General features: G+C 39.8%; 3 protein-coding genes across 3 annotated transcripts; 2 read left to right on the forward strand and 1 right to left on the reverse strand.

The window, feature by feature from the left end:
• Positions 1–214: 214 nt before the first annotated feature.
• On the forward strand, positions 215–5,592 carry LOC118424228 (26S proteasome non-ATPase regulatory subunit 10-like). The gene is made up of 2 exons (XM_035832768.1): positions 215–373; positions 2,436–5,592. Exon 2 carries the CDS (start codon positions 2,485–2,487, stop codon positions 3,349–3,351), a length of 867 nt encoding a protein of 288 aa, XP_035688661.1. The 5' UTR covers positions 215–373; positions 2,436–2,484; the 3' UTR covers positions 3,352–5,592.
• Positions 5,326–10,984, reverse strand: LOC118424229 (protein FAM207A-like). The gene is made up of 5 exons (XM_035832769.1): positions 10,760–10,984; positions 8,323–8,530; positions 7,543–7,705; positions 6,988–7,035; positions 5,326–6,667 (listed from the first exon to the last, which is right to left on the reverse strand). The coding sequence occupies exons 1-5, from the start codon at positions 10,859–10,861 to the stop codon at positions 6,547–6,549; spliced, it is 642 nt and encodes a 213-aa protein (XP_035688662.1). The 5' UTR covers positions 10,862–10,984; the 3' UTR covers positions 5,326–6,546.
• Positions 10,985–11,187: 203 nt separating this feature from the next.
• On the forward strand, positions 11,188–19,529 carry LOC118424614. Its single transcript, XM_035833256.1, has 8 exons — positions 11,188–11,407; positions 12,310–12,525; positions 13,447–13,620; positions 14,222–14,298; positions 15,675–15,791; positions 16,487–16,654; positions 17,213–17,306; positions 17,866–19,529. Exons 2-8 carry the CDS (start codon positions 12,333–12,335, stop codon positions 18,111–18,113), a joined length of 1,071 nt encoding a protein of 356 aa, XP_035689149.1. The 5' UTR covers positions 11,188–11,407; positions 12,310–12,332; the 3' UTR covers positions 18,114–19,529.
• Positions 19,530–21,587: the final 2,058 nt, after the last annotated feature.

The raw sequence follows: 21,587 nt of genomic DNA on the forward strand, positions 1-21,587 counted from the left end.
CTAGTAACGTAAAACAGCTGCAGTTTACGACATTAGCACATTATTCACAAAAATTCGAATAACTACAAAATATTACAACCATCCACTTTTGTATTTAGCTATTAAAAACAATTCTTAAAACTTACCGTAAGTCTTAATGCTGACATATATCCTCAAATGCTAAAAGATGTAATTTCAAATGTCGTAAACGTCAAGCGTACCGAATTGCGGCAGATTATGACAACATTTACAGACAGACGCAGACAGCTGATCAGACAAATGGATTTTACTCCCAGTTAAACCGGTCTCAGACGCCTGCTGAAACATTCTGCATTTGATCAAGAACCGTGAATAGTTTCCAGGAAGGACCAAGCCTTAAAATCAGTGCCAAAAGGTAAGGAAAACTGTATCCGTGCAGTGAGAGTACGGCCAAACATTTTACGATCTAAAACGTGGCGTGATCGTTTGTTTATACTTCCGGATTCTCAACCAGAATTGATCCTGTTATGTTTCTAATCGTCTACAATATAACTTGAAGTTACGTGTACTTGAATGTGTCTTGTACCGAGGTTTAGTTTCTTTGCAAACGCATACGACGAGGTTGAAGGCGTCAAGAAAGTGAGATTTCTTAGAATTTCTGTCGTAAGATTTTTTTGGACCGTGCCCCTCCCCTTCGCTGATTGCCTCGTAATTATACTGTGTGTATGTTTAGGCTATGTGGTGTGAACGATCGTGTTATTTTTTTCACTCAGACAACCTTAAACAATGCCTGAGGCTATTGACAGGATGATCCTGCTAACAGTAGGAAATTCGCACTATTGACAGGATCATCTTGATGTTAGAAGTCTAGTATAGAGGACATAACGTTAGCTGTTGATACTATGAAGTATGATAGGACGTTCCTTTGTTATTGGCAGGTAACACAGATATTCCTTATTTTCCCTGACTAAATTGGCATTTTGAGATTCCATCATTTTGTTATTAATAATTCAAGAAAGAATGCACCTACTTTTGTGTGAGCTGACAAGTGGTGAAGAAAAAGTGCTTTACTATGACAAAAAAGTGCTTTACTATGAAAAAAGCGAGGTACCATGAAAAATGTGTGGTTTTCTGACCACGTCGGTAGAACGTACTGCGCCTGCGCGAACACTGGTTGTTGTTTTTAACGTTGCATTGAAATCCCGCTTGTTGCACAGTATATGTTACAGACATGTTTTCATGTAAAACGTACACGGAGTTTTACCCTTATAGCCGCACACACTTTCTTAAATGTGGACCTTTAGTAAACTGGGAGATTAGCATGTCTATACTTTTTGCGCAGGTGCAGTACGTTCCGGCGACGTGCTACTTTTCTGCACTATGTGGATATAAACACAGTAATTGAAGGGCTATGATTGGTTGAGGGGTAGTGGCCATGTTCTAGATATAATTTTTCTAGACCACATGGAAGCAATTGCCCCAATTTATCATTTTTCTCTAAGACTAAGAGAAAATACAGCACCCTGGTTAACATACTGCTACAATGAAAATTTTTTTCCTTGTGTATAATGATGTGCTACAAGCATACGTTTGCACTTGATATCTACTAATTGTGTGCAGCTATTAGAATTTTTTTCATTAGATGAAAACAATTATTTTGTAATAACTAATTACAGGGGTTAAGAACATAGCCCCTACCCCTCAGCCAACCAAAGCCCTTCAATTACTGTGTCTATATCCCCATAGTGCAGCAAGCGCAAGGTATGGTACAAATGTACTATGAAAAATGTGTGGTACTTTGAACTCATTTGCATCAATCAGAACCACACATTTTTATAGGACCACACTTTTTCTGCACCACTAGTCAGATCACACTGTGCAAGCTAATTCAGTACTTGCCCAGAGGATTGGACAGGATTAAAGGCAGAGACATGAACAGGTCCATTGATATCTCATTCTCTATCTCAGGTCGTCTCTTCTTATTTTCAATATAATACAGCTGCAGCTATACTCTGAATTTGTATTGCCCTTGATTCATCATGAGAAAAAATGAAGAGAATCTTAGTTTGGGGTAGTGGCCATGTTCCAAACGGTTAGAACACAGACTCTCGGCCTTCTATCTGTTGGGAAATAGAGTCGCACCACGCATGCGCACTTGGGGGTTTCCAACACCCTCGGCTTTGCCTCGGGTGTTAAAGAAATCCCTTTGTGGGTGGAGCCATTCTATTTCCCAATAGAAGCTCTTAAGGTATGTTCTAACCATTACATGTACCAACATACCAATTTAGTCTGGGCAGAAACCTTGAAGATCTTTCTGTGTTTAAAATGCATCTTAGCAACTCACACAAGGCATGTTGTAGAATAAGTAAAACTTGTAGAAGCTCTATTGACATTCAGTTCACTTACCTTGGTCAATAGTTTATAATATATGAATGGACAAAAGATGACTTACAATATTTTGTTTTATTTGTCTGCAGGGGTTTTTCTCTTCAAAGTGATCTACCATTTACAGCTCCATTGCCATCCATGCCAGTTATGCCAATAGATATGGGGAAGAAGACAACAACAAAAGCGAAACCCCTCATCACCGCCGCCTCCGCCGGTCACTACCGTAAGGTCAGTCAGCTCTTGGAGAACGGTGGCGATCTCGATGTCCGAGACAAGGATGGACGCACGGCGCTCCACCGAGCGGTCAAGAACGGCCACTTGAAGACAGTGGACGTCTTGTTGAGGAGAGGCAATTGTTGGCGATCGTTACGGGCGAGGGATCCGTACGGCTGGGCTGCTATCCACTTCGCCGCCCAGTTCAACAACAAGAACAACGTGATCAGTCTCCTGTTGGATCGGGGTGCGGACGCTTCCCTGAAAACCTACCGTGGATGGACGGCGCTCCAACAAGCCGCGTACAAGGGCGACTGTTACACCATCGCGTCACTTCTGAGCCACGAGAAGGTCGCCAGACGATCCGTGCTCTCAGCATCCCAGGTCTACAGCAGGACTGCACTTCACTATGCAGTAGAAAGGGGGCGCTTCGCCGCCACCAAGCTGCTGTTGGAGTTTGGGGCTGACATCAATGCGAAGGACGTCTTTGGGCAAACACCTCTGCACCGAGCCGCGCAGGAGAATTCCGTAAGGGAGGTCGAACTCCTTCTGTTGGCGGGGGCGGACTTTAAGGCCAAAGACAGGAACGGAAAGACGCCGGCCGAGATCGCGGCAGATGGCAGCAAGTGTCAAGAACTCTTGTCAGGCCACGAGCAGCACCATCCAAGCTTACAGCGACTGTGCAGACTGAGAGTACATGCAATTCTAGAGGAAGGGAGATCTGAAGATATACAAGACTTCCCCCTCCCTCCGCCACTAAAGAACTTCCTCATGTTTAAAAATGTCCTGTGAACTGTCAACTCCCGTTATCTTCAGTGATAAATAGCTTTTACTTTTTAGTGTTTATTGTAAAATTAGAATGGAGTCGTATTTTTTAAATGGATTGTATTTTAACTGATTTTGTCCGTAAGAAAAATACAAAATTTTAGTTGTCATAGCGTGTGATTCCAACAGAGGCATGCAATATGGGTCCAGTTTATAGTGAAATCGAAGTAGCCATTTTTTTAAAACACTGTCTTTATATTTATGGCTTTATTTGTGAATCAGTTTTAGCACATTTTACTGTGATTGATTTATAGCCTATGGGGGTATCTCACTGGACTGTGGTACGTTTGTGGCACTGCTGTGTCCTGTATTGGACTTGTGTAATACCCTTCACTTTATAATGGGAATACAGTAGAAGCCACGTAATTGAACAGCTTATTTGCCTGTGAATTCTGTACAATTATCCGGCTGGTGCAATAATGCGAAGTTATCTTCTAGCTGGACCGCCCAGGTTTGGGATTTGGGGATTCCGTGCAGTTAACAGAAGTGTGTGAAAATCCGTCGTGCAATTAACTGGCTTCTACTGTATCATGCAAAACCACCGGATGCCATAAACTCGCCACATAGCAAAAATGTTGTAGAGGCCTTCTCTAGATTGTCTTGAATGCCTAAATTTTTGAAGTATATACCTCAGGTTTATACGGATGCTGTATTAAATGGTAAATCTCGTGAATAACTTTATATCAATGTATTTTTCCCCATGTGGCAGTATTATGGCACCTGGTGGAATTATGTGAGTTTATTTTACAAGTATCTGACATGTCTGTATGAAGAAAGGCATTAAAAAATTGGAAAGATTGTGAGTTAAGAAACAACAACACACTGCCAGATCATAAATTTGACAATCATATTATTCCATACAGTGTGTATATATAAATTATTATATATTAAAGTGTATTGTAGGTACAGCCATATAGTGCTGGGTAGAATTATGTGCACGTGATTGGTCCAAGACTTTTTCTATAAATATAATAAGTGTTGCATATAATAAGAAGTGCAAGTCAAGAGTCTGGGGGCATTTGACAAAGTTGTTTTGTACAGAGATACTTTACTGAAGGTATTACTCTTGAAGTACAAAATAATATATTATACATGCACATTATGTAGTCACAAATTTGGAGGCATTGGTTTGAAAGAGTACAGTCCAACCAAACTTGCACATTGCATGGGTGAAAAAAGTACATATAGTTGATAAATCATGTTATGAAATCTATAGATACTTAATCATACTTTTTATTGCATTTTGTAATAACTCAATCATAATTATGCCACATCAATGTATTTTTCGTTCTGGAAGCAAGCAGACATAAAACTGAGTGCCCCTTAGTCATAAACCGAGCCCTCAAGCTTTTCAAACTATGTTTGTTTTAAATCCGAGAAGCAACAAATTAATGCATATTGGTGTTGCATGATACTTTCGGTTGAAAGTATACGAACATCTACATGTAATGTGAAATACTTTTTAGCCATACTTCAGCTGCTAATTCAAGTTCTGTTGTGGTTAATACAATCCAACATGATCATTTTACTTAACACGATACCCTATAGAATGTACTATGGTTTTGCATTATAAATATGGCCTCCTTCGGTCAATATTGACCGTAAAATCCTATACAATCCTATACAATGTACTAAGGTTTTGCAATGTATATAGTGTTATATGATATATTTGAGTCTTAAATCCCTCTATGTTATATTATATAGTGATATATGTAATGATGAGATTTGTGATTCAGCATCTTACTAGTACTTAAGAAACACAGATTAAACCATGGTGCCATATTACTTAAGGAACCCTGATTTCAGTTTCAAATTTTAGTCATTATTCAAATTATTAAGAAAAAAAACACTACAGCAGCTTAAAGATGTATTAAGTGTGTAATATCTTACCCTGGGCATTTTAGACAGTTATTTTGTGTAACGAGTGTCGTTAGTTTAAAAAAAACTGCCATTTTCAGTTCTTGTTTTTCTTTCACTCAAATTTCTAATGTTAGTTGTAGATTTGACATCACCCTTGTATGTAGACATGTTAGTGCACTGCTGCAATTGTTGGATCCTGTCATAATTGATTATAGTGTTGAGTTTATCTAAAGATGTGATCTTGTTATTTTTTATTGTAATAGTTATAATCTGCATAATTAGAGATGTTGTGTCTTGTTTTATGGCTGCAAGTCCGAGATGAATAAACTTGGCACAATGGTAAATTTACAATTGTCTGCACGTGTCTCGCTTGTTAGGACTTTGTTTATTTGCTAATGTTTCTGTTTAATCTAGCCTGTGTTTACACAATCTCTTGCTGGCTGGGGTTAATGACCCTTGTAACTGAAAGGGTTGGCCACTAGGAGCGCGATTTTAGTCAGGCTATGTTCTATCTAACCAAGCTGGCCCATCTCAGTGCTTTACAGCCATTAGTTTCTATTCATTACAGTACAGGGAATAGATACATGTTCTTCATTAGTACTTTACAATGTAGACAAATCAGCATCATAACTGTAATCCTTATGACCTTTCTGCCATGAATCAAAAGCGACTTCTAGCAGTTGCTGAAATTATTGCAATCAGGGATCACCAAAAAAAGTTGTAGACTTCATCTACGCGATTCTACCTTTTTGTTTCTTTAATACAACTGCACATAATTTTTTGGATAGAGATAGCTATCACATTGACTTCTTAGTTCTTGTTGGCCCTGATAATACAATAAGCCAGTCAGAAAGGACTTTGTAACAATAGAAAATAGCTATGTTTTATGGTTAGTTGAAAACATGAGCAAAGTATAGCACAACGAATGAATAGGACTTCTAGATGGTAAAAATGGTGGATAAAAATGTTTCTTTAATTTCCAGCACCTTCTATTTTTCTCTGATTATCTACTTTTTTGTTCACTTTGTAGCAATAAATCAATTTCATACAAAAGTACATGTATGATACAGGGACATGATGATTTTTTAATGTGTCATGACAAAAAATCAAAGTGTGCATAATTTATTTGGATGTCCTAATTCCTACTGAGATGTATATAATATGACCAGGTCTCTGTACACTTGTGTGAAAAAAGCACCAGTTGAAAGACTACAAAATAGCAGGCAATGTACAAAAGCTAGTTGTTACTATACATCTGCTTGAAGATTACATTTTTGAATTGACAAGACTGAAGTAGCCTCCTTAGTTCCGGTCCTGTTCTTTCGACAGTTTGTTCTTGAGATGTTCCATGATAGTAGAGACAGGGTTGTGTCGATACTGGGGATGCTGTAAGATCTGCTGGAATCTGGACAGCTCCTCTTGTCTGGGAGAAAAAAGAAAACATTTAGATATGGTTGTGTTATACAAATGTTACTGTTGATAAAATGAAACATGTTAAATGATACAGCAATGTTCTGACTAGTAATGCAAGCAGCCTGAAATTCTGTGATGCGAGCTGTAGTGGGGTTCAAAATATTTTTTACGTTGTGCAACCTTTAGTAAGCAAAACTTATGTCAATACGCAACTGATGCGGACTTGAATATATGTACTACATGTATGCACGACTGTGAAGGAGGCACAAAGCTACACAAATATATATAGAGAAACTCAAATGGAGTGTCCCACAAAGAATGGCAACTTACTCGATTCTTTTCCTTTCCTTTGGCTTCAGTGTTCCTTCTTTTTCTTGCCTAAAATGAAAATGAAAGCAAAGATTAAACAACCTACTAAATGTCTACGTATAATACAGTAAGTTACAGTAAATGTGGTGTCTGGCAAGTAATGACATCTCAAAATGAAGAAATATTCTTTTCAGAGCACATTTCATACTACACTATAGCCATGAATGGTCAGAAGACAAGAACTAAGGTACTAATCAAAAGTTCCATAACTTCTATGAGGAAAAGCTGGCATGTCCATGGTATCATCTCATGCCTTGGCTTTGATAATATTCGATACATGTATTCTGGAGTACGTAATAAGTTGGATGATATCTACTGCTATCGGACAGGTTTTTCTAGAATATTTTGAACACACTTTGCATGGCCAAAGTACACCATTGTTCAAAATTCAAACGCATGATTTGGATGATTCAATTGAAATTGAGACCAATAGTTGATCAATTTTTAAGCAACTTGAAATAATGCTGATACATTTATAACTCATCAAAACTCTTTTTGTTTACAAAGCATCCTTACTTCTCCTGACCAGCTGCTGCTGTTCCACCCTGCTGCTGTTCCAGGAATGCTGTCAGCTGAGGCAGCGCGTCCTTCAGCGGCTGCATGTCCCCTACCACGGCTGTCTGCTGTCGTTTCTTCGTCTCCTTTGCTTTCCTCTTGGCCGTGTGGGCAGCTTCTAGCTCTAGTGGGGAATAGTGATCAACACAAATTAGCCAGCAAATTTGATTCCCTCAGTTTCAAGGTTTCTTTCAAAACTTATAATTATGTTTAGACATCTCTGGTTTTCTAAAATGACTAAGCTTAACCTAAATCTGACTAGAAACAGCAATCACCATTTAGCCGAGAAATTTGCTTAGATCAGTTTGAAGATATGTTCTATGTTTATTTGTCTCTTTGCCTTCCTGAACAGTTAGGTTGGTTTCTACATGTAGCACTGGTTGAAAAGGATGTCATGAACAAGTATATAACGCTTTGCGATTTTTGCCATTTTTAACTGCTCAAAGTATGAAAAAATGACATAAATGTGGTAAAATGGTGCAGTACTAAATGTCAAAAACCTTCATTATTTCCAAGTTGCATCATTTAGTTTATGTATCTTGTATTCAATTTGTACACCTTTTTCGTATTATAGTCTACATTGTCCTTGCATAGTGTCATAGTCTGCATAGACTGACTGACAGTAGTAGTAGTTGTACTAAATGTCAATATCATACAGATCACAGAGTACCCAGGATATTTCCACTTTCAATGTTCTAATAATGCATAACTTGCCTTTAAAGTTTAAAAATCAAGACTTACTTTGCAGGAAGGCATCATGCCTACTTTTCCTCTTGTCCTTCTTGCTGACCCTGGTTCCCCCCTCAGTGCGGATACTTCTCCCCGACACCACACTCTGTCTGTCCTGCTCCATGGACAGGGGGGCTGCAGGGTCGGGTGTGTCTGCTCCATGGAATAGCCCTGCGGTGGGGAAGACTGGAGTCCCCACAGGGAGGGGGAGGGACGGGAGCTGCAATGTAGAGAGATACAACATTAACGAGGCCCTGCATGTGTAAATGATACTTCTCCCCAACACCACACTCTGTCTGTCCTGCTCCATGGACATCATACTAATTATAATTTGTATCCTCCAATGACCATGATGGCGGGTAATTGAATTAGGCAGTAGCATTTTCCTATGGTTTACAGACGTACGCTGTAATGCAACATGGCGCAGATGATGTCGAATGTAGGCTGTTAATGTTGAGCACATTAACCCTTTACAGAGTCCTCCCCAGAGGATGGAATAACGGAGGCCCTCCACTATACTGCTAGCCAAGCTCCACTATACTACTTTAAAATTTAGTGTGTTTCTTCCTATTTTCCTGGTTAGGTTTACTAAAATCTATGAAAATTCGCAGATTTTTGTGCCAAGTGGCATCACTTTTCCAGTCGGCATTGTCATTTTGACACTTCACAACAAAGGAATCACTCACACTATGATATATTAATACTAGTCTTGTATTATTTGACAACCTCTGTCATTGCAAATTGAACCTATTTTCATGCAAGCGCAGCGTGTTGGTTCGGGTTATTTTTTTCAAAAGATTCTGGGGAGAACCCTGCTTTATTGCCAGCATATGACTGCATGATTCCAAATCCAGGACTGTGTACTGCCACAGGATGTTCCTGTCAATAACGGAAAGACGACAACAGAAATCTTCACTGATTTCGCTATTACTAACGGGAGGGGGCCATACTTCGACAGGGGGTCCAAACTTCGACAGGTTTTAAAAATCATTGTTGCGGAGAAATGCATAGATGCCTGCACGTAAGAAGTACAACTAGCTGTAGCCTAAACCTTGTTGTAAATAACTAGAAAGTCGGGGTATGTGTCGAAGTTAGTAAGCCCCACAGATAACGATTGAAAAACTTGCACAAGTTTGACGCCTTCCGTGCAAGTTGACGAGCGAACGTATGGAGACCATGGCCCGGGAAACTCTTGAATTATTCTTCGTCAAATGCGACATGTGAAAAAATACCACCACACATAGAAATTATGTTTATTAGACTTCCGAAAAATAATACCTGTGTTCTGTCTTGCCTTTAAACTGGGTTGGATAAACGGAGCTAAATGATACCACAATGTTCACCCAGTCGGAGCCCCGCCATTTTACTATCAGTGTCACGCACGCCGGCGGGCGAGCGATGCTCAACACGATGAACTTAGTCAACCCGTCCGTAGAGCGGACAAACATTCAAGAAAAATCGATCCCTACCGACTAAAAAATCCTGTAGCCATTGCATTATTAAGTTATTTCTTCCAATAACAACTATTAGTTTGTAGCGTAATAGCGAGATCGACCTACCGCCAAGTTTTCGAAATGTGGCAGGGAAAATTCGCATAACTGAGACCTTGAACAGTAAGCGGCTTTCTGACTGTGGACGGCGTCCCCAAGCGTCTAGCTTCAATACAAAACACAAAACTGCGGTTTACATTTATCGACTTTGTTAAAGTTTGTACAGATTTCTCGGCAAAATGTGGGTCGCATTTTTTTTTATGAGGACGGCCTCTGTTTGCGTTCAAGCCGTCCAAAACGAAATGAGACCGTCAATGGACGGGTGGACGCCCCTCTGGCGGAAACACTGCGTTATACAAAATATGACCCATATTTGGTACAAATAAATAGTAATGAAAACTTTTAGTGCTATTCTATTTGCATAAGATGTTTAAAAATGTACGGCGATTGTCTGGTTGTTACTATGTCGGAGTTTGGACCCCTTTTTTGTGTTGGAACGTTCTGCTAGGACGCAAGCCGAAAACCTGCCGTAAGTTTCGTGCGCTGTCAAAGTACAGTGCGGAACGCTACCGTTAAATGAAATATATATCTGTAAAGCTTTAATTACAGTTCTATGGATGTATACAAGATCTTAACTTGTTTTTGATGAGTTCACTGTAAAATGTACAATAACAAAAGCCATGCGCATCCACCTAGAACGGCTGTCGAAGTATGGCCCCCTCCCGTTAGTATTAGTATTATCTTCTATTCATCATTATATCTTATATCATCATCATTATAATATTGATATCATTACATTATCTTCATTATCATCATTCTTCTTACCATCCTGTCAATCTATCTTAACTGTCAATAACATAAACGTTTGCACTATTGACAGGGCAAAATACACCTGCTGATAAGATCAAAATTGGAGCAAATACTGCACCCAACAACAACCCCCCACCCCCATCACTTACTTTTGTAGTCTGAGGTGGATTGTCCAGTTTCCCCTCGGCTTGAGGGCCCAGTTTGACCGCCGCATTGTGGTACTTCTGCCTCGTACGCTTAATCTTCCCCATGATTGGTAAAATCAGCCGGCTTTTCGGTACAAAATATCAGAAAGTACGCAGCAAAAAATGTGCAGACGTCTTTCCATGCGCTCTGTGACCTTTGACATGCTAGTAAAAATAGCGACGTAAATTGGCATTGTATTTTACGACACCACTGAATAAACTACCTAGAACATTGCTCTCTGTAATGTTGCTTTTGAATCTGATAATACATATCATATAAATGTATCCATTTATTTTAAATTTGGGTTTTGTAAGAGGTATCGAAAGTTAAGCACAGATATGTAGAAAAAATGTCGTAAATTCCAGTAAGTTTTGTCGAATTGCGATATCCGGAAGTGATTTTGACCTAACTTTGGCTGCCATGCGTGAAAGTGGGACAATCAAAAGCGCGCAAAAAAGAGCGGATCTAGATGTCTTTTAGACGTCTGGAGAAAGGGTAGAAAGTTGATTTAACTGTTTCTAGAAGTATTTGAGAAGCACAGAAGGACGATATCTAGATCTTTTCGTTGCCAAGAGTGACAACACTGACCATCCCGAAGTTCATCAAGCAGGGTTTGTTTACTTTTTGCCTCATGTCATTGTCACAATTGTTCGAGGTAAATTGGGTATAAAGCGAGGAATGTAACTGACAGTTATACACAATAGCCATTGTAAAATTATGTTGGTACAAGTTGTGGTGTTGGCAGCAGCATCTAGTCTCCAAGCAGACCGGTACCTACCGTGCCTTTAATAGAGAGAGTATCAAAGCTGGCCAAGGAGTAAAGCGCACCCGGTACCCGTTTGACTCCCTTTGCCCGGCTATACTCCTTGGCCAGCTTTGATACATCTCTAAGGTAGCTATAGGGTCTGCTTGGAGACTAGTATCATCAACATTTAGGCCAACGGTTAGGGTGTTTAGCCAAGAACCCAGAGTTCCTGGTTTTGAGACCTTTGACATGCAATAGATGTTGTGACCTTAAGAATGACATTAGAGCAATACCTTGACATAACCAGGTGTAGAAATGGGTACCTGATTTTAGCTGGGGAGGTAAATGGCGGTAGTGTAAGAGCGAGTAGAAACAGTCTCCTGGCTCCCGGGATACGAGTTCACCCACACGGAACCCAGGCCACCAGATCTGACAAACCCTGGGCATGCTACACCAAAAGGGTCAGACCCGTTTGGCATGGTCATTTTGGTACAGGTGGTGCTTGAACCCCACTATATAACGGTATGATAACAGTATGATATAACAATAGAAAGAGAGGGATGGGCTCTGCCTTGCATTGCTGTGTACTAAACAAAATGCCAGGCAGCAATTGCATCAAAATAAGGCTAATGGCACTACTAGTATGTATAGGTTGCCAATATTAGCAGTATTACTGCTCCAGCATGACAGCACTGTGTACTGTATGTGTATATATATTGTAGTAAAAAAAGAAATATAACTGTATATATTTTGTTCTGATTTATCCAGTAATCTACTGACATCACAGCATCATGCCTGGCAGGAAAGCTGGGTCCACCTCGCTAGAAGAGGAGCAGCACTCCCCAGTGAATGTGCCAGTTGGACTAGTCCTGGCCCTTACCCTGCCTGTATCCCTGGCTGTGCTGTGGAAGTTCAGCCTCCCTCTGTTAGCTGTGTCTGTACTGGGGGAGGAGACAGTACTGAGGGTCACAGATGTGGTGTATGGTAAGTACTGTTACTGTCTGTACTGGGGGAGGAGACAGTACTGAGGGTCACAGATGTGGTGTATGGTAAGTACTGTTACTGTCTGTACTGGGGGAGGAGACAGTACTGAGGGTCACAGATGTGGTGTATGGTAAGTACTGTTAGCTGTGTCTGTACTGGGGGAGGAGACAGTACTGAGGGTCACAGATGTGGTGTATGGTAAGTTACTATTAGCTGTCTGTACTGGGGGAGGAGACAGTACTGAGGGTCACAGATGTGGTGTATGGTAAGTACTGTTAGCTGTGTCTGTACTGGGGGAGGAGACAGTACTGAGGGTCACAGATGTGGTATATGGTAAATACTGTTAGCTGTGTCTGTACTGGGGGAGGAGACAGTACTGAGGGTCACAGATGTGGTGTATGATAAGTACTTTAGCTGTCTGTACTGGGGGAGGAGACAGTACTGAGGGTCACAGATGTGGAGTATGGTAAGTACTGTTAGCTGTGTCTGTACTGGGGGAGGAGACAGTACTGTCAGGGTCACAGATGTGGTGTACCGTAAGTTGTTAAGCCCACCTTACAAATCAAGAATGTAGCTTGGCCTATATGTTGGCATTAGCTGGAAATGGGCATTTTTGGGCAAAGAAACGATCGATGTGAGAGAGCTGGAGTTGACTGACAACAGGCACCTATATCCTTATCTCTGGTTCTTATTATGGGTAAAAATTCAATTATCTATTGACACATTATCTATCATTCTATTGGGTTTTGTTACCTTCAGTGATACATAAGAATCATATTGGACAAGTTTTCCAGTACTATATATACAATGCGTTGACTCTATGACTGAGCTTTGTGAGTGATGAAAAAAAGATTACGTTCTATATACTGACACCTGGACCTCCACCTTTTCACAAAGCATGCACAACTCCTGTCTCCACAGATATAGCAGCCCGGTACACCTCCCCCTGCCCCCCGTGGATCCCCCACTCGGAGCGACGCTGGCTCCAGCAGCCCTCGAGTCGACAGATCCGCCGAGTCAGCGGGATCAGTGAGAAGGAGTTTGTGAGGCTGGTGGACAGGGGGGAGCCTGTCATTGTTACTGATGCTATGCAAGGTACTTTACAGTAACTGTGCTGCACGCTATTTTCAATTATTGTTAGGTCACATTCTACAAAACGTTAGAGTTTGAAATTTTTCGACACTTTATTTTTTATTCTTGTGTAATAATTGTTTCCATACTTATCTAGTACATTGTATGGTGTTAGCCAGGGCACCATACAGAAAGAAATTTGCTTTGGCATTTATTATACACTGTCTGTTGCTTCTCGCTCTGACATTTATCATACACTACATGTATATACAGTTGCTTCTCTGCTGTTTGGTCTGGGAACCTTGACCATGTTGGTGTCTTGAATTGTCCAAATTTTGGACGAGGGCTCTGATTGGTCCCTTACATGAGCGAATTAAGGAATGGGTTCAAGCACTTGTTCAAACAGGTGTTCCAACACCTGAAACGCCTTCTATCTGCTGCTTGCAATTGGGCCTGTTATCATCAAATGAGTGCTTAACTGACATAACCACCGAAACGGTTTGAATGTGCAGGTCCCCAGACACAAACATAGATGAAGAAAAGTACTACCTGAATGGTACCCAGGCTAGTATGGTGTACAATTGGCGTGCAATTAAGTTTATTCATTCTATCTGTGTACTACTAGGTTGGAAAAGCTGGAACAGGTTTGACTGTGACTATTTCATCAAGACCTACCCCACAGCTGAGTATTTTGATTGGCAAGTAAGGAACATTCTTTGTTTCTGTCTTTATTGTACATAATCTGTTGTACTTGCAACAGTGTCATGTGACATTACTCCATTTTTTGGGGCCAAGAATTTAAATGTCCTAGGTTTAAATCCAGTCTAGAGCTGTGTACCTGAGCAAATTTTAGGTACAGGTACAGGTAACGGGGGCCGCCCTAAGACGGTTCCCGTCCTAAGACGGTACGGATTTTTTGCTGATCTTATTATCCATAAGTACACCGTGTTTGTTGCCACTGACTATGCTGATTACAAAGGTAAATAAACCAAGTCCATGCACACAGCTTTAATTTGCATTCCAAGTATACTTTAACATATTTACTTCATGTTTTTTTAAAAACAGAATTCTAACAGTAATGTTGACAGTGCTGAATCACTGCGGTCACCGGCCTCTGCGTATTGGCGGCTCGTGTCGCTAACTATACGAACTCGTCCAAGCAGTCACACAACCGCCATGATACACATAAATAAAGCTCCATAAAACACTATGGATATGGGTCTTCAAATGCTTGTTGAGTAGAAAAGCAACCAAAAGGAAGCGACATAAACATTGCCACCATTGTACTCCCAAGGGAGTGTGGCCGTGAAGGTGGCAGACAAGAGAACGCTCCAAAGATTTATTTGACTGTAACAAATGATTCGTGCTGTCTATGAAAATAAGACTTGATAGAGAGATGTATATGATATTTTCATATAATCACACAGAGTTTTGTTGATGTTGGCGGTGTCGTTTTTTCGTAATGGTTTTTTTAGTCGGGCATTCACAATCAGTGCATTCAGCCCATTGCCCGTAAAAACATCAACTGGATTGTTCTAGGTACAGCCTTCCTCATATGAGACAGAAAGTACATACAGTCACGATTTTACTGTTAAAAGTAATCTAAAATATCATACTATTAATTTTTTTCTGTGTACTTAAATTTACCACTTACTTCTGAAGAGAGCAAAATGTAAAAAAGCGTACCGAGTTAGGCACACTGTCCAGCGTAGCACAAAATTGGAAGGTTACATACACGAAATTGTCTCACAGTGTTTGCCGCTTGTAACACGCAGCGCGAAAGGTTCATGAACCACATGAATGCATTTCTTATTCAAGTATGTTGTTCAAATCTATGTGTAAAAAATTCAGTCATCAAACTTTGACCACTCTCAGGCAACTAGCAATGGAGCGCCATGAGTTTGAGCGCAAGAAAAAGCGTACCGTGTTGGGGCACCTCCCATTACATGAGTTTAGGTACAGGTCCGGACCTAATTGATAGTTGTTCTGTATCGGTACACTGAACCAGTACATAGCTCTACATCTGTTTTCCTGTTACTAGTATTGTTTGCCAGAATATTAAATGTGTTCACTCTCAGAAAGGCGAGAAGATCCAGTTTGGTGCCATCCCTGCAGTGTATGGAGACCAGGAGACCTGGGACTGTGCCAGCGGCTTCTTTGACACATTCTGGGAGGCCAACAAAAAGGCAGCAGTGGTAATTATAAGTAGGCAAGACACGCGAGACTGTAGATGGCTATTGTAACTGTTATAAAGTTTAATCTATTTGTCTAATGAAAGCAATGCCCATAATCAAGGAGGTTAAACCTCATTGCCTCAAATCTCAATACATTGGATTGTTTTCTCTATGTCCAATCTGCATTTGTTCTAGCAGTGAAAAAAGTTTCAACAACATGTACAGTTTGTACATGTATCACCTGTAAAAAGAGTTAGGTAGTTTCATTTGTACAACGGTTGAATATGGAAGGATGTGGATGGATGGATGGATGGATGGATCAATGGATCAATGGATGGATGGATCAATGGATCAATGGATGGACGGACAGATGGACGGATGGATGGATGGACGGATGGACAGAGGATGGACGGACGGATGGATGGACGGATGGACAGGATGGATGGATGGATGGATGGATGGACGGATGGATGGACGGATAGACAGGATGGACGGATGGATGGATGGATGGATGGACAGAGGATGGACGGATGGACAGAGGATGGACGGACGGATGGATGGACGGATGGCCTAACACCCCCTCCCTGTAAAAATTATACCCTGCCACAGAAACAGCAAAGAAACTTGCTCCCCTGTGTGCTACTAGGCACTACAAGGGTCTCAACAACAACAACAACAGTACAACAACCTTACAAATGATTCCTACATTTTTCCAGGACTGGTTAGACCCAAAGCATGAGCCGTATTTCCTCCCTGCGGGCAGCCTGACGGCCGGTCCAGGTGGACACCTGCGGAAACCCATGATGACTGGATTCCTAGGTACACCTGGCACAGGTGTGTCACCTCACCTGGATGAGACATGTGAAACCTTCATGACTGTACAGGTGTGTGTAGTATCACAGGTTAAAACTGTCTGACTATGGAGTTTAAGACAGGATCTAATGTTATCATGAAAGAATGTCTTAGCCATATACAAACTTAGAAACAAACTTGTACATGTACCAGCAGTTCTGAAACAAAGTAATTTCCAACAGAAAAATAATGGACTTATTCAAATGTTTGACAGACCAATGCCAGGCTTTTTCAAGAGATGAGCAATCCACTTCTGTGATGTCACATTATGGAGATAGAATTCAAAACTCTTTGAATAGTGGATCATATGTTACAGAAGTTTTATGGTACCCCTATCTGTTTTTTTTTGCTTAATGTTCTAAAGCTCGGATGAAAGTGGTGGATTGTCTTTTCCTTAACAAAGACTTGAGTTGGACAGTCCAAAAATTTGGGCAAGCCCAATCTTTGTGTTGGAAACTTCATTTGAACTTTGTTTCAGTGTAATTTCTGCCTTTGAAAAAATAAATGAAATTTTAAGCCATTTCATTTCTGCTTGCAACTTTTTAAAATATTCTTGACAAGTGATTGACAAGTTTCCATCATCCTCTCAGTTCTCAGGTGTGAAGAACTGGAGTCTGTCCTGGCCTGAGGTGCATGATGGGAAACTGAGGTGGTCACAGCCCATGGTGTTCACCTTAAACCCAGGTAAGAGATTCTTTAATCATACTTTGTCCCTTAAGTAGTAAATCATTTTCTTATCTAGATGGATCGTTTTCATACTAGTCTTTGAAAAACTAAGAATGGTAAGATTTTGGGCCCCCTAGCAACTTCCCTTGATACTGCAGTGCAAGGTACTGTTTTTATATATTGTGTTCCAAACAACTTATAGTCATGATTTTCGGTTGTTAGATATATAGCTCTTCAGCTTGGGAAGAAGTGATTTAAGTTTGAGCCCCCTAGTCATCCCTTGGTACTGCAGTGGAATTTCTGGTTTTTATATCTTGTGTTCTAAACAAGCTATGGACACAATTTTTGGGCCATTAGATATATAGCTCTTTTGGTCAGGAAGAAGTGATGTAAGTTTTGGCCCCCTAGTCATCCCTTGGTACTGCAGCAGAACGTCTGGTTTTTATATTTTGTGTTCTGAACAAGCTATTGACATAATTATTTGATGTTAGGTAACTCTCCTGCTCAGGAAGAAATGATATACGTTTGGGCCCCCTAGTTATGATGTCTAATATTGATGTATTTTTATCATATACAGGAGAAATCATGCTGTGGTATGTTGGAATGAGGCATCACACGGAAGTTGTTTCTGGCTGCTCCCTGAGTTTCAGCTACAGATTCAGCACGCCTGCACCACTGAACTACTTTGACAAACTCACAAAAGCCCTGCAGTCCTTCTCACAAGAGGAGAGAAGAAAACTCTTTGCTGAGACCAAAGCTCAAGATTTGGACTATGCTGAACAGTGTAAGATACAGAAGAATGGAGACAGGGTACACCTCAGCTGAGAAAGGAAACTGTGAAGACTTAATCTCAATTTCACTGTATGTTTTGTTCTATGCAATAAAGACATAATGTGTAATGCTTTACATATTTCAATACATATGCACAAGTTGAAAAATATATGATGTTCTAGAAATGATTTTTGATACATTTTGTGCAATTCGTATTATGTCCCAAAGACTGCCTGGCCAAGCCCTAGATTGGAAAAGTTACCCAAGTGTAAGTCAGCTTAGTGCATAGAATCTGTTGATGAGAACAGAGATTACAGGATGTGCAGTAACAATAACAGACATAGAAATTCAAACATTATGACCAAGTGCTAGAAGTGTCTGTTGTAATGAAATTTGTGACATAAAAGGGAAGTTTCATTGTGCAAAGTATATGAAATATGGTGACTGGCCATGGGTTAAGGTCTTAAACCTATCATATTTCTATCTTACCTTAGACCAAAGCTTAGCATGTTAGGTGGATTTTTTGGGTGCAGAAATGGCACTAAATGTGTTTCGAGATTTAGGTGCAGAAGTTGTACTAAATGTGGTGTGACATTTAGGTGCAGAAGTTGTACTAAATGTGGTGTGACATTTATAGGTGCAGAATTGTACTAAATATGGAGTGACATTTAGGTGCAGAAGTTATACTAAATGTGGTGTGACATTTAGGTGCAGAAGTTGTACTAAGTATGGTGTGACATTTAGATCCAGAAGTTGTACTAAATGTGGTGTGACAAAACCACGTACAGGGACCAAAGAAATCAAGATGGCTTCAATTTTGCAAATTATGTTGTGTGATCTGCAGAATAACTATATTTTTCTACCCAGACACGGACAACACTATGCAATCAAGATAAGTGTGGTTTTACTTTATATAGGAAGATTATCATTAATTATTTGTTTCAAGATGGCAGGTATCAACTACTTTTAAATTAATATGTGAAATCTATCTTGTCAAAGTCTGGCGCAAACTGTAAGTGTAATTGATGTATAATGAAGTTGAAGCATGATTTGATATTTACAAATTGGTGTGAATAAAAATGGAAGCATTGTGTTGAGTTGTATTCCATTTCAACGTTAATTACTATTCTTCAAACTGCTATGTGTCACACCAAAGTGTTGTAAGTTACTCTTCTGACCAGAAACAGTGATTTTACATTAAAGTGCAGATGATATATAGATTCACGCATCTATTGCCTGTACGGATGACAGCTTTGAAGGAAAAATGAGTGTTTATTAAGCTTTAAATCGAAACTGAAGCATTGACTGCAAACATACCAACTAAACACCACAAATCACAAAAAATAGTGTATATACAAGATACATAGTTTTCATATCATTAATGTAGCACGTCATTTATGCTTCACATACATTAATCAAGTCAGTAAATATGTACATACATCAATGTATTGTATTAAATGGAATGGTGGCTTATTGTGTGAAGTCGACGTCTGTTTATTAATAATAATAAGATATAGCTAAAATCTTGTTTAGATTTTTTCACTCGTGTTTAAACAAGGAGTGAGTTTGTTTCCAAAGATCAGGACTTTGCACAATACATTTCATATACATATAGTCAATGTCAACTGATGCTACCGTAGGCAACTAAGTTTTGTGAAAAGTTGCCAGTTTTCTAAAATCGATGAAAAACAGACCAAGTACAAAGACCTCAAAACAAATGCCACAAAAATGCAACGACGGTTACTGTAACTTTGTCGGGTCTGGTGTATCGACCTTCGTAAGTACATACTGTTTAAACAGCCATCAAAGTAATGATTTATTTCGCTGAATGCCCAGGCACATTAACCAAAAGTGACATTGGTTAATTGGTAAGCTCTTTTGTCCATGTAAAAATATGTTTAGACCGATTGTGCATATATTTCCTTTTCGTCCTCAACTTTTACTGCCATCTTTCCTCTGTATTATGTACATTTGTTGTTTCATTGTCATATCAGCAAATACACACACTGCATTTTTATTTGCTTCTCTACTTTAAATGATAACTAGAAAGGCCGACATTTGCTTAAGAGCAAATACAGCATATTTCAGCCATACCTCTTCCCACGCAACATTGGACTGTTCCAAATCACCCCTGCGCAAAAATGGAACATCCTCTTAACAGTACATTATCCCCCAAAGTGGACTGGTATTGTGAATTGATTCCAGCTAAAAACAGAGCTTGCTTCTATTTTTCAGAAAATGACAATAATCACACCTTCCATTCAGAAAATTTTCATCATGACTGAAAATTGTTGAATGACTTCATGTAATGTCATTAACACTTTTCAGTACGATAACTAGGTGTAAGTTTAAAAAAATATAAGCTCCTTGTGATGTGGGTACATTTATTATTGCAGTGAACTTTTTTATTCAAGTAGGGCATACGATTTAATAATTATCAAGCAGGTGCAGGTACTGTAGGAGCGTTTGTTTTCTTCAAGCTGTAAAACTGTTAAACTGTTTTACTTTGTATGCAATCAGCCATCGAGCCTATTCTTATTTTAGTTTAACAACTTCCTGCCAGACCCGGAAGATACGATTGAACCTTGTTCGAGGATTTATTTTCGTCTGTCTGGTCAGTCTGTTCATACCCTGGCGCTGAGAGTGTTTTATTGGGCTGAAACTCTGGCAGTTTAAAGTTACTTACAATTTAAATGTTCAAAGTTTATGTCAAACAACAACAGCACTAGGAAATGTGGCCACTATAGACAGGTGGTCACTATAGAGAAAGTGCTGATCTATTGACTAGGAGCCATACGCTACACATGATTTCAGTACACTGATCATTAATCATATAAACATTGCACAGGTAAGCTAATTGTTTAGATGTACAATTAAGTTCAAATAATTCTGAAGAGAAATATTGATGAGAAAATAATCATTCTCGCCACTGTCTAACTTATAATTACGTATCAAAACTAAACGCAGATTTTCTAACTAACGCACCTTTCCCCGACTTCATCAAAGGACCGCCGGCTATCAATCAAACACGGCTGTTGATTAGACTTAGTTTCAAACAGTCATGTGCTGTGTGCCAGTTGACAGCGAACTTCATGCTACGTGATGTTTTACATTGCTTGGACCTTCTTTCCTACAGCGGTGCTTCTACAAAATATTTAGACTGTAACACTGAGTCCCACATGTTTTATAGAATAGAATTTGACGCAGAACAGCGTTTTTTGCTGGGTATTTTTCTTGAAACATGTCCGTGGGAATATCAGCGAGGCGGCGACGTAGGGATGTCAGACCGTCAACAAAAGTCGCACGGCGGCTAACGGCGCAGCGAAGATACTAGCGCTATAAATAAGCACTTCAACTAAGGATAGAAACCCGTACAATATTTTTGTATACTGTTGAGCTAAGTAAAGTTTGTTGTTTATGAGGTTTTGGTTGTCTTTGAAGCTTTGACCCGAAATATTTTAAAGTCAAACTGCTGAAGAGAAGTAAGTGACTGCTACGGTTATCGTAGATATGGCCCTAAAAAAACTG

This window comes from Branchiostoma floridae, chromosome 10 (assembly GCF_000003815.2).
Source record: "Branchiostoma floridae strain S238N-H82 chromosome 10, Bfl_VNyyK, whole genome shotgun sequence".
Taxonomy (NCBI): Eukaryota; Metazoa; Chordata; class Leptocardii; order Amphioxiformes; family Branchiostomatidae; genus Branchiostoma; species Branchiostoma floridae.

Coding starts and splice junctions, on each gene's coding strand:
- LOC118424228 (XM_035832768.1), top strand. CDS start 2,485: ATGCCAGTTATGCCAATAGATATGGGGAAGAAGACAACAACAAAAGCG.
- LOC118424614 (XM_035833256.1), top strand. CDS start 12,333: ATGCCTGGCAGGAAAGCTGGGTCCACCTCGCTAGAAGAGGAGCAGCAC. Junction 14,299..15,674: donor CTGAGTATTTTGATTGGCAA/GTAAGGAACATT, acceptor GTTCACTCTCAG/AAAGGCGAGAAGATCCAGTT. Junction 17,307..17,865: donor GGTGTTCACCTTAAACCCAG/GTAAGAGATTCT, acceptor TATCATATACAG/GAGAAATCATGCTGTGGTAT.
- LOC118424229 (XM_035832769.1), bottom strand. CDS start 10,861: ATGGGGAAGATTAAGCGTACGAGGCAGAAGTACCACAATGCGGCGGTC. Junction 8,531..10,759: donor ATCCACCTCAGACTACAAAA/GTAAGTGATGGG, acceptor TCTACATTGCAG/CTCCCGTCCCTCCCCCTCCC. Junction 7,706..8,322: donor GCATGATGCCTTCCTGCAAA/GTAAGTCTTGAT, acceptor ATTCCCCACTAG/AGCTAGAAGCTGCCCACACG.